This window comes from Nicotiana tomentosiformis, chromosome 5 (assembly GCF_000390325.3).
Source record: "Nicotiana tomentosiformis chromosome 5, ASM39032v3, whole genome shotgun sequence".
In the NCBI taxonomy this organism is placed as follows: Eukaryota; Viridiplantae; Streptophyta; class Magnoliopsida; order Solanales; family Solanaceae; genus Nicotiana; species Nicotiana tomentosiformis.
This window is the reverse complement of record NC_090816.1, coordinates 116,697,052-116,713,146: the sequence shown is the minus strand read 5'-3', so window position 1 is coordinate 116,713,146 and position 16,095 is coordinate 116,697,052. Positions and strand designations below refer to the sequence as shown.

At 37.6% G+C, this 16,095-nt stretch overlaps 1 protein-coding gene across 1 annotated transcript; it reads right to left on the bottom strand.

Moving 5' to 3' along the window:
* Window positions 1-7,267: 7,267 nt before the first annotated feature.
* LOC104091846 (pentatricopeptide repeat-containing protein At1g09900) lies at window positions 7,268-9,551 on the bottom strand. The gene has a single exon (XM_009597279.4). The coding sequence runs from the start codon at window positions 9,229-9,231 to the stop codon at window positions 7,468-7,470; it is 1,764 nt and encodes a 587-aa protein (XP_009595574.1). The 5' UTR covers window positions 9,232-9,551; the 3' UTR covers window positions 7,268-7,467.
* Window positions 9,552-16,095: the final 6,544 nt, after the last annotated feature.

Below are 16,095 nucleotides of genomic sequence, written 5' to 3'. Positions count from 1 at the left end.
CCAAATTTCACAGACAAGTCTTAAATATCATAATAAACCTATACCGGGCTCCGAAACCAAAATACGGAGCCGATACTAATAATGTCAAATATCAATCAATTCTTAAAAACAAATATTTTTCAAACTTTTAATTTTTATTAAAAATTCATTACTCAAGCTAGGGACCTCCGAATTCTATTCCGGGCATACACTCAGGTCCCATAATTCAATACAGACCTACTGGGACTATCAAAGTACAGATCCAGGCCCGTTTACCAAAAATATTGACCAAAGTCAATAAAAATTAACTTTTAAGGCAAAAATTCTTATTTTCATTAGTTTTCAACATAAGATGACCTTTTGGGTCATCATAGTTATTTTTATTCGGGACATTAGGAAAGAATTAGACATTCAGATGTGTTTTTCTCGTATGAATCAAATATACTTCTAGTATAATATGTTGGAGTTTGTAGTTTTTACGTATGAATTTTGAAAGTTCCATGTGATGACCCAAAATGTCATCTTTAAATTTAATAATTAATTATGTGCTTTATGAACTCAAAAAGTACTATTTATCATTTCTCGACTTGCGTGCAAAGTCCGTATAATTTTTCTGAAAGTTTTCGTGTGAAAAATAGATTAAAATGTGAAATAGAGCTTTAAAACTCATCTGAGTTGACTTTGGTCAACTTTTTGAGCAAACGGACTCAGATCGGTATTTTGACAGTTCCAATAGGTATGTATCGTGATTTGGTACTTGGTCGTATTCCCGGAATCGAATTCCGAGGTTCCTAGCCCGAGATATGGAATTTTGATAAAAAACCAAAAGCTTGAAAGCTTATTGATTTTTAAGAATTTACTGATATTGGATTTATTAACACCGAGCCCTTATTTTGGTTCCGGAGCCTGGTATAGGTCCACTATAATATTTATGACTTGTCTACCAAATTTGGTGAGAAACGGAGTTGATTTGACGTGATTCAGACGTCTGGTTGTGAAAATATAAGTTTTAAAGTTTTCTTGAAAATTTCTTTTGATTTGGTGTCCGATTCGTAGTTCTAAGTGTTATTTTGGCGATTTGATTATGCGAGCAAGTTCGTATGATGCTTTAGGACTTGGGTGCATGTTTGGTTTGGAGCCCCGATGGCTCGGGTTAATTTTGGGTGGTTAACGGATCATTTTTTGGACTTGAGAAAACTGCAGAAATCTGCTTCTGATTTCCTTCATCGCGTTCGTGAGGGGAGTCTCGCGTTCGCGAAAAGAAAATTTGGACCGACACATTTTGTGCTTCGCGTTCGCGAAGGGTCGAGGTGAAAAACTTCGCGTTCGCGATAGAAGCCACGCGTTCGCGAAGGGAAAAAGGCTGGTCAGTAAAATTTGCCTCCGCGTTCGCGAAGGGCATCTCGCGTTCGCGAAGAGTAAAATTGGACAGCACAAACTTATTCTTCGCGAACGCGAGGCATTGACCACGTTCGCGAAGGGTAAAAATCGAAAAAGCAGAACTTAAGTTGTGAAAAATGGGATTCGTCCCATTTTCAACAATTTCCAATTTTTGAGCTCGGGTAAGGCGATTCTTTGGCGATTTTCACTGGAAAACATTGGGGTAAGTGTTCCTTATCCTATATTGATTATATTTCATGATTCCATACTCATTTACATCATGAATCCGTGAATTTATGGAAGAAAAATCAGATTTTTATAAAATCTTCCAAAAACGAAAATTTAAGATTTGAAGGTCCATTTGACATCGGAATTGGATAATTTTTGTATGGTTGAACTCGTAGCGGAACGGGTGTTCGGATTTCGCGAGTTTTTTTCGAGATTTGAGACATTGAATATTTAAATAAATTTCGAATTTTTATCCAGAAAATTAGTAAATTCATATGAAATTAATTCCTATGATTCGTATTGAGTATATCGAATTGTCTGTGAATAGATTTGACGCTTTTGGAGACAAATTCAAGAGGAAAAGTTGTGATTGAATAATTTATTAGAATTTTCAAAGCGAGGTAAGTGTCGTGGTTAACCTTGACTTGAGGGAATAGAACCCTTAAACTATTCGTTATGTGAAATGCATGTGAACGACGTATAGGCGAGGTGACAAGTGTCTATACGTCTTCAAATTAATTGTTTGCATAATTACTTGAAAAATCATAAATCGTTTTAAATCATGAATTAATTGTTATAATAATTGTTTCTCTCCTATTATTTATCAAATATAAATTCTTGAATTCTCGCGATAATTGTTACATGCTATTTGATTTTTGTGTCATAATTGTTATTTGATATTTAGCATACTAAATATTAACTGCCTATTTTCTCCATGATTTTCACAATTAATTACTAATTACCATTGTTTGTTCATAAATAAATTATAATTATTGTGTGCCTTGATGCTTAATAGTTTCTCATTGGACGTGGTATTTATTGGAGTAATTTTTATTACATTTATGAGTTGTTTAAAGTTATATTGGGGGAACGGGTTGCACGCCGCAACATAAATGAAAGTGTGTGTGTGTGTGTATATATATATATATATATATATATTGGGGGATCGGATTGCACGCCGCAACAGACTTATTTAAAAGTCTATATTGGGGGATCAGATTGCACGCCGCAACAGACTTATTTAAAAGTCTATATTAGGGGATCGGATTGCACCCCGCAACAGACATATTTAAAAGTATATATATATATATATATATATATATATATATATATATATATATATATATTTGATTAAAATAAATATATTGGAGGATTGAAAATGAATATAATGTGGGAGCGGTTTGCACGCTGCAAACGAAAATTTGTTGAATTAATAATTGGTTATGGTTGCTGAGTTAGCTTCAACTATTATAAATGAGTTACCTGATTTATTTCTATTATTTGTTGTTGTTACTAATATTGCGTACATGTTAATGTAAGTGACTTGCCTTAGCCTCGTCACTACTTCGTCGAGGTTAGGCTCAGCACTTACCAGTACATGGAGGCGGTTGTACTGATACTACACTATGCACTTCTTGTGCAGATTTCGGAGTTGGTCCCAGCGACGTACCATAGATTTGCTCGGATTTCAGCTACCAGAGAAGACTTGAGGTATAACTGCACGGCGTCCGCAGTTCTGAAATCCCTGTCTACTTTACTATAGTTGTGTGTTTGTTTTCAGACAGCTTTATTTTATTCAGACCTTTATTCATATTATTCTAGAAGTTCATGCACTTGTGACACCAATTCTGGAATGGTATTTAGATACCGTTATTTTTATGGATTATTCACTACATTTCAGACTTTACTTACGCATTTGTTTCTTTGTTATTAATAAATTTAAAAATTATTTTAAAATGGATAATATTATTCTAACGTTGGCTTACCTAGCAAGTGAAATATTAGGCGTCATCACGGTCCGAATGTGGGAATTTCGGGTCGTGACATTCCAGTATATTATATTGGTGTTTTTGAACTTTTAATACGGCTTTTGAAACTATATTTCATATGAAAATGCAGTATTAAATTCATCAAACACTTAGGTATTTTTAATGAAATCCTGCATTTAATGTTCACAAATAATTCATTTTTAGTATCCAGCATTGTATTCAGGACATTAGGGAAATATTGGACACTTAGATGTGTTTTTCTAATTTGAATCAAAGATACTTCCAGTATAATATGCTGGAGAGTTTCTATTTTTTACATATCAATTCAGAAAGTTCCATTGTAGTATACTGGTATCATTCCAGTATTCAGCAATATGCTGGAAATAATGATTGACAAAAAATAAAAGAAATGCTAAATTTTACAAGTTTTTCTTGTACCTGTTTTCTGCATCTCTCTTAATGTCACTATATGTTCCTAGATTTTTTTGTTCCATCATGTAAAAATATGAAGGCAATTGCTCATAATTTTCTTATGTTGTTCCTCTTAATAAAGATATTCCTTTTTGAATAGTACGCTATGCTTTTTTATACCCAACATCTATTTCATGTGCTCTTTTCATTTCTGAAATGACAAACTTAAACTTTACTTCAATAGCAACGTTTCGTAAGTTGTCAATCATTCTCTTATCACATTTGAAGTCGCTTGGATTTGATGTGACTTTCTAATGTCAACTAAGCATTCATGGTTTCTCTAAAAATTTACTATTCTATTAAGTGTCGGCATCTTAATTCTGAAACCTCGAACATTCCAACCACAGTTTTCATCAGTGCATATCAAAGAGTATCTTGTGGTACTTGATCTTTTAATATAGAACTCAAAATGTTCCTTGATTGCTGCTAAGCAAAAACATCTAATCATAGTATTTTTGTCTTGAAAAATAGACCTCAATTTTACATCATCCAATGATGCATTTTCTTTTAGTATTATCGATGGCGATTCCTTTGCCTTTTCTTTTGCTTTTCTTTTTCTTCCTTCAATTGCGTGTGGTGTTTCAAATTGTTGACCTTTTACCGGAATTACATTCTCATTTTTTATTATAGTTTGAAAAATCGGCATATGTTGCTCTTTTGGTATATATGTTGTTGGATGCAATAATTGCTGATTGTCAATCTCCATTATTGCATTTCCTTCTTCTTGTTAATCTCCAATAAAAATTTCAGAAAGTATTTATGATACATCAACTACAAATGTGCTCCCTTTGTAGTATGGATCATATCTTAAAAGCATCATACATGAACTAAGTTCTTCATCTTTTATTACATGTACTCCCTTGCCTATACCTAGGTTCATATTAAACCATATTGTTGCTTCAAACTTGTTCATGTCCAATTCAATAGCTTCAAAAATCTTCTTAATGAAGCGTCAAATAAAATTCCGTCATTTACAAGCAGAAGCTTAGTGTTATGATTTAAATACTTATAATCTGATGTCCATTTTTCATTGAAAGCAATAATCAAAGAATTTTGTATGCATCCTGCATTTAATGTTCACAAATGATTCAATATTAGTATCCTGCATTTTATTCGGGAAACATGGGAAAGATTAGGCATTCACATGTGTGCTTCTTGTATGAATCAGAGCAACTTCCAGTATTGTATACTGGAGGTTTGAAGATTTTACATATGAATTCACAAAGATCCAGTATAATATACTGGTATTTTGAACTTTTAACATATGCTCCAGTATAAAATACTGGTGTTCAATCTATTTTCATGTGAAATTGCAGTATTAAATTCATCAAACATTTAACTATTTGATCACATACTGCATTTAATGTTCACAAATAATTCATTCTTAGTATCCAACATTTTATTCAGGACATTAGGAGAAGATTAGGCATTCAGATGTGTTTATCTTGTTTGAATCAAAGATACTTCCAATATTATATGTTGGATATTTGTAGTTTTCACATATGCATTCAAAAAGCTTCAGTATATTATACTGGTATTTTGAACTTTTAATACTGCTTTTCAAACTATTTTCATATGAAATTTCAGTATTAAATTCATTAGACATCTAGCTATTTAATGACATGATGCATTTAATATTCACAAATAATTCATTCTTAGTATCCAATATTTTATTCAGGACATTAGGGGAAGATTAGGCATTTAGATATGTGTTTCTGGTATGAATCAAAGATACTTCCAATATTATATGCTGGAGATTTTGTAGTTTTCACATATCTATTCAAAAAGGTCCAATATATTATACCGGTGTTTTGAACTTTTAATACGGTTTTCAAACTATTTTCATATGAAATTGCAGTATTAAATTCATCAAACATTTAGCTATTTAATGACAACTTTCATTTAATGTTCACAAATAATTCATTCTTAACATCCAACATTTTATTCATGACATTAGGGGAAGACTAGACATTTAGATGTCTTTTACTATTTTGAATCAAAGATACTTCCAGTATAATATACTGGAGAGTTTGTAACTTTTACATATCAATTCAGAAAGGTCCAATATATTATACTTGTGTTTTGAACTTTTAGCATATGATCCAATACAAAATACTGATTTTTTTTCAAACTATTTTATTCTGATATGAATCAGAGAAACTTCCAGTATTATATTCTAGATATTTGAAATTTTTACATATGACTTCAGTAAGTTCTGCAATTAATACATGATATTGGCATGCCTTTAACCGTGTCCCTTTTAATCAAACAAACATTTTGTTGTTTAATGACATCATAAAGTACTGAAAATTAAATCACATTTATATATTGCACAATCAATCACAGAATAAATTACTGCAAAATAAAGGATTTTCATATGAAATTCAGCATAATATCCAACAAGCCAACAATTTTCAGCTACGATTTCAATTAGAAACGAGAAGAATTGAAGCTTAACTCTAGATAAATTGAACGAAAAATAATCACGAGAAGAATAATCGTGAGAGTTTACGTATTAGGCTATGTCGCGTAACTTTTATAAACACTAGAGGGGTATTTTTGTCAACGAAATGTTTCCGTCTGAATCTACTGGCTAAATATAGTTGAATTTTGAATATGTGGCTAAATGTTATTGACCAGCTGTAAAAATGGCTACTTATAAATTTCACGCACCTTGGGCGGGTCATTTGGGTTTGGGCCACATTTGGGTTTGGGCCACATAAGTTCTTGAATTGGAGAATGGGTGGGGTGGGGGGGTGTTTAAAGCATTTGGGTTTGGGCCACATAAGTTCTTGAATTGGAGAATGGGTGGGGGTGGGGGGTGTTTAAAGCAAGAGAAAAACAAAAATTAATCCTATACGCATCATGAGCTTTTATCAATCGAGATTGCTGTAAAAACAAAAGGGGGTATAAATTTCACTATGAAGAGTTGTGGTCAACAAAAGATATGATACAATACAACTCTGCTGTTTCAGATATCTCCCGATGAACAGAAAGAATCAAAGACCGAAAATCAAGAAATCGCAAGCTGCAATTTCCCTATGCTGCTATCGAGGTAATGCTCTTTGCCAAAATAAAAAGGAAAAAAAAGAATGAAAACCAAAATCGAAAGCAAAGAAGCTATTGTACAAACCAAATTTCATGTTGCACCATAACCTATCAGCAAACTCACAGATGCAGTCTCCTTCTCCGACCACTACCACAAGGACCTCCGAACATTGCATTCAAATACATAACTACCAAGTCCACAAACAAAAGGACGATTTTTGTAAAATTCATCTATGCAACTAACTATACTTTGTTCATATTGGAGAAAATCTATCCTCAAGAATGCTGGATCAGATGTAAGGTTGCACACTACAAACATTGGCTGACATAGGAACAAAAGATGTGTACATGAACAATCATGAACTAAAAGTATGCTTTTGCCGAAAACAATCTGGAAAAAAGGATTATCATAATTGCAAACAAAATTGATTTTCACTTCATATTTCTAGCTAACAGAGAAAAAAGGTTGTTACATGGTGATGCGACCGCAAATACTCCTGTAAGCAATTAACAGTAGATATCCAGAAAACTGTGATCCAAGAGGTTGAACCACGATATGTTGCCACAGAGTGAGTGAAGGTATGCGTTCAAGCTACATCTTAACTACCACCTGTTCAGCAGAACTCTTCTTCATAACTCCTCTAGAGCACAACTCATTCAGTAACTCCAAAGCCTCCTCCGCTAAGCCTTCATAAGCAATGCCTTCAATTAGAATAGTATATGTAGATTCAGTAGGTTTACATCCCTTTGAAATCATATAAGCCAAGAAGTCAATTGCACGATCTGTTTGGCGAGCTTTACACAGCCCCAACATAATGGCGTTGTAGGTTATAGCATTGGGCCTGACATCCAACCCTTCTAAGTCGTGAAAGAACTTAATGGCTTCATCAACTTTTCCTTCCCTACTAAGACCTGACACAAGCGAGGAATAGGTAATTATATCAGGCTGGAGACCTTTCTCTCGCATTTCATTCAGCAGTTCAATGGCAAGTTCAGTTTTCCCCACTTTGGATAGTCCATCAATCACTGTATTGTAAGTGATTAGGACTGGAGAACAACCTTTGTCACTAAGTTGATTAAGGATTTCAACTGCAACACCCACCTTACCATCTTTGCACAAAGCTGTGAGCAACGTATTATAAGTCACAATATCAGGGTAACAACCCCTACTCACCATAACTTCCAAATACTCAATCGCCCGGTCCATTTTCTTCTCTTTGCAGAATGCATGAAGCAATGGATTATAACTCAAGGAATTTGGAGTACACCCATACTTAGGCATCTTCTCCAACAAATCAATAGCTCGTCCCAACAGTCCTTTCCGGCATAGAAAATTGATCAAGATGTTAAAAGTGACAACACTAGGAGAACAGCCTTTTCTAACCATATCAGCCAACAGTTTCTCAGCATCCATCCATCTACCCGTACTACACATACTACGCAATATTATATTGTGCGTAATAACATTTGGTTGACAACCATAAGATGGCATATTATTCAGAAACTTGATAGCTTCATTCAATCTCCCTTCCTTACAAATCCCATTGATAAGAACATTATAAGTGACCACATCCGGTATACATCCTTTACTCCTCATTTCATCCAACAGCTTCATTGCCTGCCCCACGCCACTTTCCTTGCACGTTGCTTCGATCAAAATTGTATAGGTAATCACATCAGGATAACACTCCCTCTGCAACATACAGTTGAGAACGTGCATAGCTTGTTTCAATTTCCCACCATCACATAAGGTACGCAAAATTGTATTGTACGTGACCACATCCGGTGCAACGCTCATTCGGTCCAAGACCTTCAAAGCATTATCAATTTCTCCAGACTTACAATAACCACTAATCAGCACATTGTAAGTAATAACATCCGGAACAGCCCCGGAATCCTCAAGAATCTCCAAAACTCTTGTAGCCTTCTTAGTTTGGCCAATTCTACAAAACCCGCGAATCAAACTTGTACACGGAATAATATCAGGAATATCACCACCATACACCATACTCTCAAGGTGCTTAAAACTTTCTTCTAATTCCCCATTCCTGACCAAGCGACGAAGATAATTATTACTCTCAAATTCCTCAAAGTTTTCAGATATGCTCCCTTGCACATGTGGCCTCTTTTCAACACATGATAACCTACCATTCGTGCCTAAAGTTTCACTTCTTGAAATAGCAAATACCTTACTTTGTCTCTGTTTTCTCAACTGGCCCACAAGTACCTTTATTGAACTGCTTCTGAACCTCCTATTATTACAACCCGACAAACGCTTACTAGTAATTTCCTTACGAGTAGAGTGAAATGAGCAAAACCCTTCATGGGTTTGCTTCGTTGGCACTATTAACTCCATCACAAAGTTTTACAACAACACAAAACTAGTAACAGTATTCAAAAGCACAACTAAAAAGACTGCTCATTCTAGACTATATGTAACTATCTATATCGGCAAGGCTTTTTTTTTAGACCAAAAACTGCAGAGAGTAAATAAAAAAGCTTGTTGTGTTGTTTACCGTATGAAGATTGTTAGCAAGAAACAGGGAACTTACTCTGAGAGCTTTGTTCCGGCTACGAAGGGCTACGATAAGAGAGCGACAGAGCTGTCTTTTGCCGGTTCTTCTTTCTTATCCTCTGCTTCTGTCTTTTGACAGGTGAACCGAAGCCCAAATGGTTGATAGATCAAATAGGGCAGGCGACCCATCAAGGGGAAGCCTCGATCTTGAGGCCTTAAAACTAAGTGAAAATGACACGAGGTAGCCACTTTAAAGCACATTGTTTAAAATATATCCACAATTTATAATACATTTAAAGATTAACCAATTCGCTCCAACTTTAGGATACGACGTCCTAGAGTTTAAACCAAAAAGTTCAAACTTTAGGATATCGTGTCCTAAAGTTCAAAAATTATGTCCAGAAGTTCGAATTTAATGTCCTGAATTTTAAATTACTAGTTCATAAATTCAGGACACTTAGTCTTGAAGTTTGGGTGAATTGGCTAATCTTTAAATATATTATAAATTGTAGATATATTTTAAATAGCAGGCTTAAAAGTGGCTATTGGTGCACTTCGCCCTAAAAACTAACATCCCTGGGCCTTGGCATGCCCAAAACTGTTGAAATCGGAAATTTTGATCTTTTGCTATTTTAAATGGAAAAAGACATATATTACCCCTAAAGTTATTCGAAAATGCAATTACAGCCATCTCATTACCCCTTATTCTTGTTTATAGTAGAACTAGTTCTCTAATACATGAGTTGCACGTGTATCACATGCTAATTAGTATTAAATATTTAAAAAATACTATAATAAGTATCCGTTGAGTTGCACAGAAATTGAAGAGGAAAATTACAAGCTCAAACTGATGAATAATGAGCCCCTCATGCTCCCCCTACCCTCTCTTTTCTTTTTTCTTTCTAGGACTTCTTTGACCGTTTTAGCTGCGATTGTCGCTGGCTCTGCTACAACCCCCCTTGTTCTTCTTTGCTTCTTTCTAGGGCCTCAATTCACCAGTGGTAGCCATGACAGCCCCCCCCCCCCTCATTTTCTTTGGTCCCGTGGTGTTTTTGTGTGTCTTCCAGGCATTATTCTGTGGCCGTTGGAGACAAGCGAGAGGCGCACGTGCAAACATAGCAGAGCAGCCCGGGTGGGCGTCAGCAAGGGTCGGTGGGAAGTTGTACGTGAACGCGTCAAGTGCTGCAACAATGTCGTGTACACCAAGACTGTTTCATTAAAAGCTAAATGACCTTTTTATGATCTTTGATATATGTTTTACTCTTCTACTAGGAGAACCTTCAGCTGGCGTGGCAATAAAAGTGTTGTTTACTTTTCCTTAAGTTATAAATTTGCCTTTTTATGCATCCGATGTGTTCACTTTAGTTCTACCTTATATATTGACTATATTCTTTTGTGAATAATCAAAACTACATTCAATCAACAAAGGCATCATCGCATTCCATACTATAGGTACATTAACTTTATGTGAAAATAATATCCACCTTAAAATAATAATTAAAATAATCTTTTAACTTTTCAATATTACTAATAACAAATACTTAGCTATCTCTAACAGTTGCCTCCCATATTTTTTAGAAGTTAGCCTTCATGTCATCAAACACTATTTGATTTTAGAAGATGAAAATAAATTAAAAGCCACAGTGGAATGCAAGAAGTGGAGATGGCAGCCCAACCAATAATAAAAAGGGAACGAACAATCGTGATAGGTAGAGAGCCTATCAAATTCAAGGTAACATGGGCGTACATAAGATTTTGCATAAGTGGTGTCGATATTTAAAGAAGTAAATAGAGAAACAAATATAGTAACGACATCATATTAAAAAAAGTACCTTACTACAACTCTCCTCGACGAGTTTTCATATTTAGGAAGGTATTCATAATAACTTTATGTAACAACCCGATCGGTCGTTTTGAGAGTTGTAGCCCTGTTCCCCCATTTACTGCTCATTTTATGCTTTGCAGTTGTTATATGACTTGCCGGGGTAGTTGGTTCGGGTTCGAAGAGGTTTCGGAATAAGTTGAGACACTTAGTCTTAAGGTTGAAAGCTTAAGTTGAAATGGTTGACCAGATGTTGACTTATGTATAAACGACTCCGAAATGGAGTTTTAATGGTTCCTTTAGCTCCGTCGGGGTGATTTTGGACTTAGGAGTGTGTTCGTACTGTGATTTGGAGGTCCGTAGTTGAATTAAGCTTGAAATGGCGAAAGTTGGAAATTTGAAATTTTGACTAAGAGTGAATTTTGTGGTTACCGGGATCGGATTGGGGTTCCGGTAATGGGAGAAGGTTCGTGGTGTCATTTGTGACTTGTGAGCAAAATTTGAGGTTAATCGAATGTGATTTGATAGGTTTCAGCATCAAATGTAGAAGTTAGAAGTTCAAAAGTTCATTAGGCTTGAATCGATGCGTGATTCATGATTTTAGCATTGTTTGATGTGATTTGAGGGCCCGACTAAGTTCGTATGATGTTTTAGGACTTGATTGTATGCTTGGTTGAGTCCCCGGGGCCTCAATTTTATGGACTTGGGGATGTGCTGAAGTGTTCTCGTGTCTGTATCTGGTTTCCCTGTACGCAATCACGTGAGAGGGTCCGCGATCGCGTAGGCCAATTGGGGCAGCTGGGGAATTTGTTCTATGCGATCACCAGTAGTGGCACGCGATCGCGAACGCTGGAGAGTCTGGGCATCGCGAACGCGTGGCAATGGCCGTGTTCGCATAAGAGAAGTGAAGCAGCAGTGGAGTTCACGCACTATTTCTTGCGGTCGCGTGAGAAAGGACACGATCGCGTAGGTCTGAGGAGGCAGTGGTCCGCCATTACATGTGTGGAGACGCGTTCGCGTAGGCTTGAATTTCTGGGGCAACTGAGTTGCGCGATCGCGAAGAAGGGTCATCTGGGCAGACTTAAATATTTTTAAAATGAGGGTTTGAGTTCATAACACATATTTAATTTTGGGAGCTCGGTGGGAGGCGATTCTTGGAGAGATTTTCAAGTGGGTGGTTAAATTCCATGTTTATGTCTTTGATTTCATCATTTAATTAGTGACCTAGGGGTAGAAAATTAGGGGAAAATGGAATAAAGTTTTTAGGCCGAATTTTGAGAATTAAATCGAGGTTATGGTATCGGATCTGAGTAATTTTGGTATGGTTGGACTCGTGGTTGGATGGGTATTCAAATTTTGTGACTTTTACCCGATTCTGAGATGTGGGCCCGGGGCCAACTTTTGAGTTGACTTTTTGACTTTTGATTAAGAGCTTAGTATTTTCTTATAGAATTGTTTCCTTTAGCTAGTGTTGATTGTATCGAATTATTTGTGGCTATATTCGAGGCATTCAGAGGCCGTTTCGTGAGGCAAGGGTGTGTTGGAGTAGAGGTTTGCACGGTTTGAGGTAAGTAACACTTCTAAACTTGGCGCTGAGGGTATGAAACCCCGAATTAAGTGTTATGTGATTGATGTTGAGGTGACACGCATGCTAGGTGATAGGCGTGTGGGCGTGCACCGTGTAAATTGTGATTTAGTCGATTCCATGGAACTGTGTAGCTATTGTATCTGAACATTTTTACCGTATTCCATGTGTTATAGCACTTGAGCTGTAATTCATGCTAGGAATCATATTTAGGCTATATGCTGGTACTATTTGGACCCACAATGGTCGTCCTTAGTTGTTGAAGTTATTTTCTTAGTTGCAATTATGTACTCAGTCGCATTCATCATTATGCATCATATCTCAGTCTCTATTATTGTGTATTGTCACATCTCGTATCATTGATTAGGGTTGCTCGAGGTTCGGGTGGTCCTAGTGGTGTTCATTCTGGGGGGACAATCTTACTACAACATGGGGCGTCCTTATAGGCCCGCTCAGAAGGTTCGTCCAATTCACCATGGTGCATCGTCTAGCCATGGTTCATACAGTTCCCGTCTGGGCTGGTCATCTCTCAGTGCTCTTCCATCTCATGGTTCATCTCGTGCACCATCAGTTCATGGTTCATCTGTACCAGGTTCTTCTGACAGTTATTCTAGTTCTTGGGGTCCGCCTCAATATTTGTTGCCATTTTCTGAGAGGGGATGTTTCAAGTGTGGAGAGTTGGGTCATGTGAAGAGGTTTTGTCCCCGCCTTACGGGAGGTCAAGTTCAGCAGAGGAGTCAGTCCACGACTTTAACACCTGTTACTTCACCACCCACCCAGCCAACTCGAGGTGGGTCTCAGGCATCTAGGGGTCGTCTAAAGGGGGAGGCTGATCAGGTGGCGGTCAGGCCCGATTCTATGTTATTCTTGCCAGGATAGATGTCGTTGCTTTTGACACAGTGATCACAGATATTGTCTCAGTATGCCACAAGGATGCTTCTGTATTATTTGACCCTAGTTCCACTTATTCGTATGTACATCGTATTTTGCTCATTATCTGGATATGCCCCATGAGTCCTTAGTTTCATTTGTTCTTGTATCTATGCAGTGGGCGATACTATTATTATGGACCGTGTATATCGGTCGTGTGTAGTGACTATTGGGGGATTGGAGACTAGAGTTGATCTCTTGCTGCTTAGTATGGTTGATTTTGACGTGATCTTAGGTATGGATTGGTTGTCTCCATGTCATGCTATTCTAGATTGTCACGCTAAGACCATGACGTTGGCGATGCCGGGGTTGCCAAGGATCGAGTGGAGAGGTTCTCTAGATTATGTTCCCAACAGAGTGATTTCATATTTGAAGGCCCAACGGATGGTTGGGAAGGGATGTCTGTCATATTTGGCCTTTGTGAGGGATGTTGGTACTGATACTCCTACTATTGATTTTGTTCCGGTGGTGCAAGATTTTTCGGATGTGTTTCTTGCAGACTTGTCGGGCATGCTGCCCGACAGGGATATTGACTTGGTGCCGGGCACTCAGCCCATTTCTATTCCTCTATATCATATGGCACTAGCTGAGTTAAAGAAATTGAAAGAACAGCTTTAGGAACTTCTTGATAAGGGATTCATTAGGCCTAGTGTGTTGCCTTGGGGTGCACTGGTTCTGTTTGTGAAGAAGAAGGATGGTACTATGCGGATGTGCATCGACTATAAGCAGTTGAACAAAGTTACAATCAAGAACAAGTATCATTTGCCACACATTGATGATCTATTTGACCAGCTTCAGGGAGCGAGAGTGTTTTCTAAGATTGATTTAAGGTCTGGGTATGACCAGTTGAAGATTCGGGACTCGGATATTTTAAAGACGACATTCAGGGCCCGTTATGGTCATTATGAGTTCCTTGTGATGTTTTTTGGGCTGACCAATGCCCCAACAACATTCATGCATATGATGAACAATGTATTTCAGCCTTATCTCGACTCGTTTGTCATAATATTAATTGATAATATCCTGATGTACTCTCGTAACTAGGAGGAGCATGCCCAACATTTGAGGATTGTGTTGCAGCGGTTGAGGGATGAGACGCGTTATGCCAAGTTCTCCAAGTATGAGTTTTGGCTTAGTTCGGTAGCGTTCTTGGGACATGTGGTGTCCAGTGAGGGGATTCATGTGGACCCAAAGAAGATAGATGCGGTTCAGTGTTGGCCTAGGCTGTCCTCAGCTACAGAGATTCAGAGTTTTCTCGTCTTGGCCGGTTATTATCGTCGCTTCGTGGAGGGTTTCTCGTCCATTGTATCGCCTTTGATCAAATTAACCCAGAAGGGTGCTCCGTTTAGGTGGTCGGATGAGTATGAGGAGAGATTTCAGAAGCTCGAGACTGCCTTGACCACAACTCCAGTTCTAGTGTTGCCTTCAGCTTCAGGATCTTATACAGTGTATTATGATGCTTCTCGGATTGGTATTGGGTGTGTCTTAATGCAGGGGGTAGAGTGATCGCTTATCCTTTACGTCAGTTGAAGCCTCATGAGAAGAAGTACCCTGTCCATGATTTGGAGTTGGCTGCCATCGTTCATGCATTGAAGATTTGGAGACATTATATCTACGGTGTGTCTTGTGAGGTATTTACGGATCATCAGAGTCTCCAACACTTGTTCAAACAAAAGGATCTAAATTTGAGGCAGCGGAGATGGTTGGAGCTGCTAAAGGAATATGATATTACTATTCTATATCATCTCGGGAAGGCCAATGTGGTGGCCGATGCCTTGATAGAAAGGCGGTGAGTATGGGTAGCCTTGTATTCATTCCTGTTGGTGAGAGACCTTTTGCAGTTGATGTTCAGGCCTTGGCCAACTAGTTCATGAGATTAGATGTTTCGCAACCCAGTTGGGTTCTAACTTGTGTGGTTTCTTGGTCTTCCTTATATGCTCGCATCAGAGAGCGCCAATATGATGATCCTCATTTGTTTGTCCTTAAGGACACGATTCAGCATGGTGATGCCAAGGATGTTACTATCGGGGATGATGGGGTGTTTAGGATGCAGGGTCAGATTTGTGTGCCTAATGTAGATGGGCTATGTAAGTTGATTCTTGAGGAGGCCCATAGTTCGCGGTATTCCATTCATTCAGGTGCTGCGAAGATGCACTAGGACTTGAGGTAGCATTATTGGTGGAGGAGAATGAAGAAGTATATAGTGGGATTTATAGCTCAGTGCCTTAACTATCAGCAAGTGAAGTATGAGCATCAGAGACCGGGTGGATTACTTCAGAGGCTAGAGATTCCAGAGTGGAAATGGGAACATATCACCATAGATTTTGTAGTTGGGCTCCCACGGACTTCGAGGAAGTTCGTTGCTATT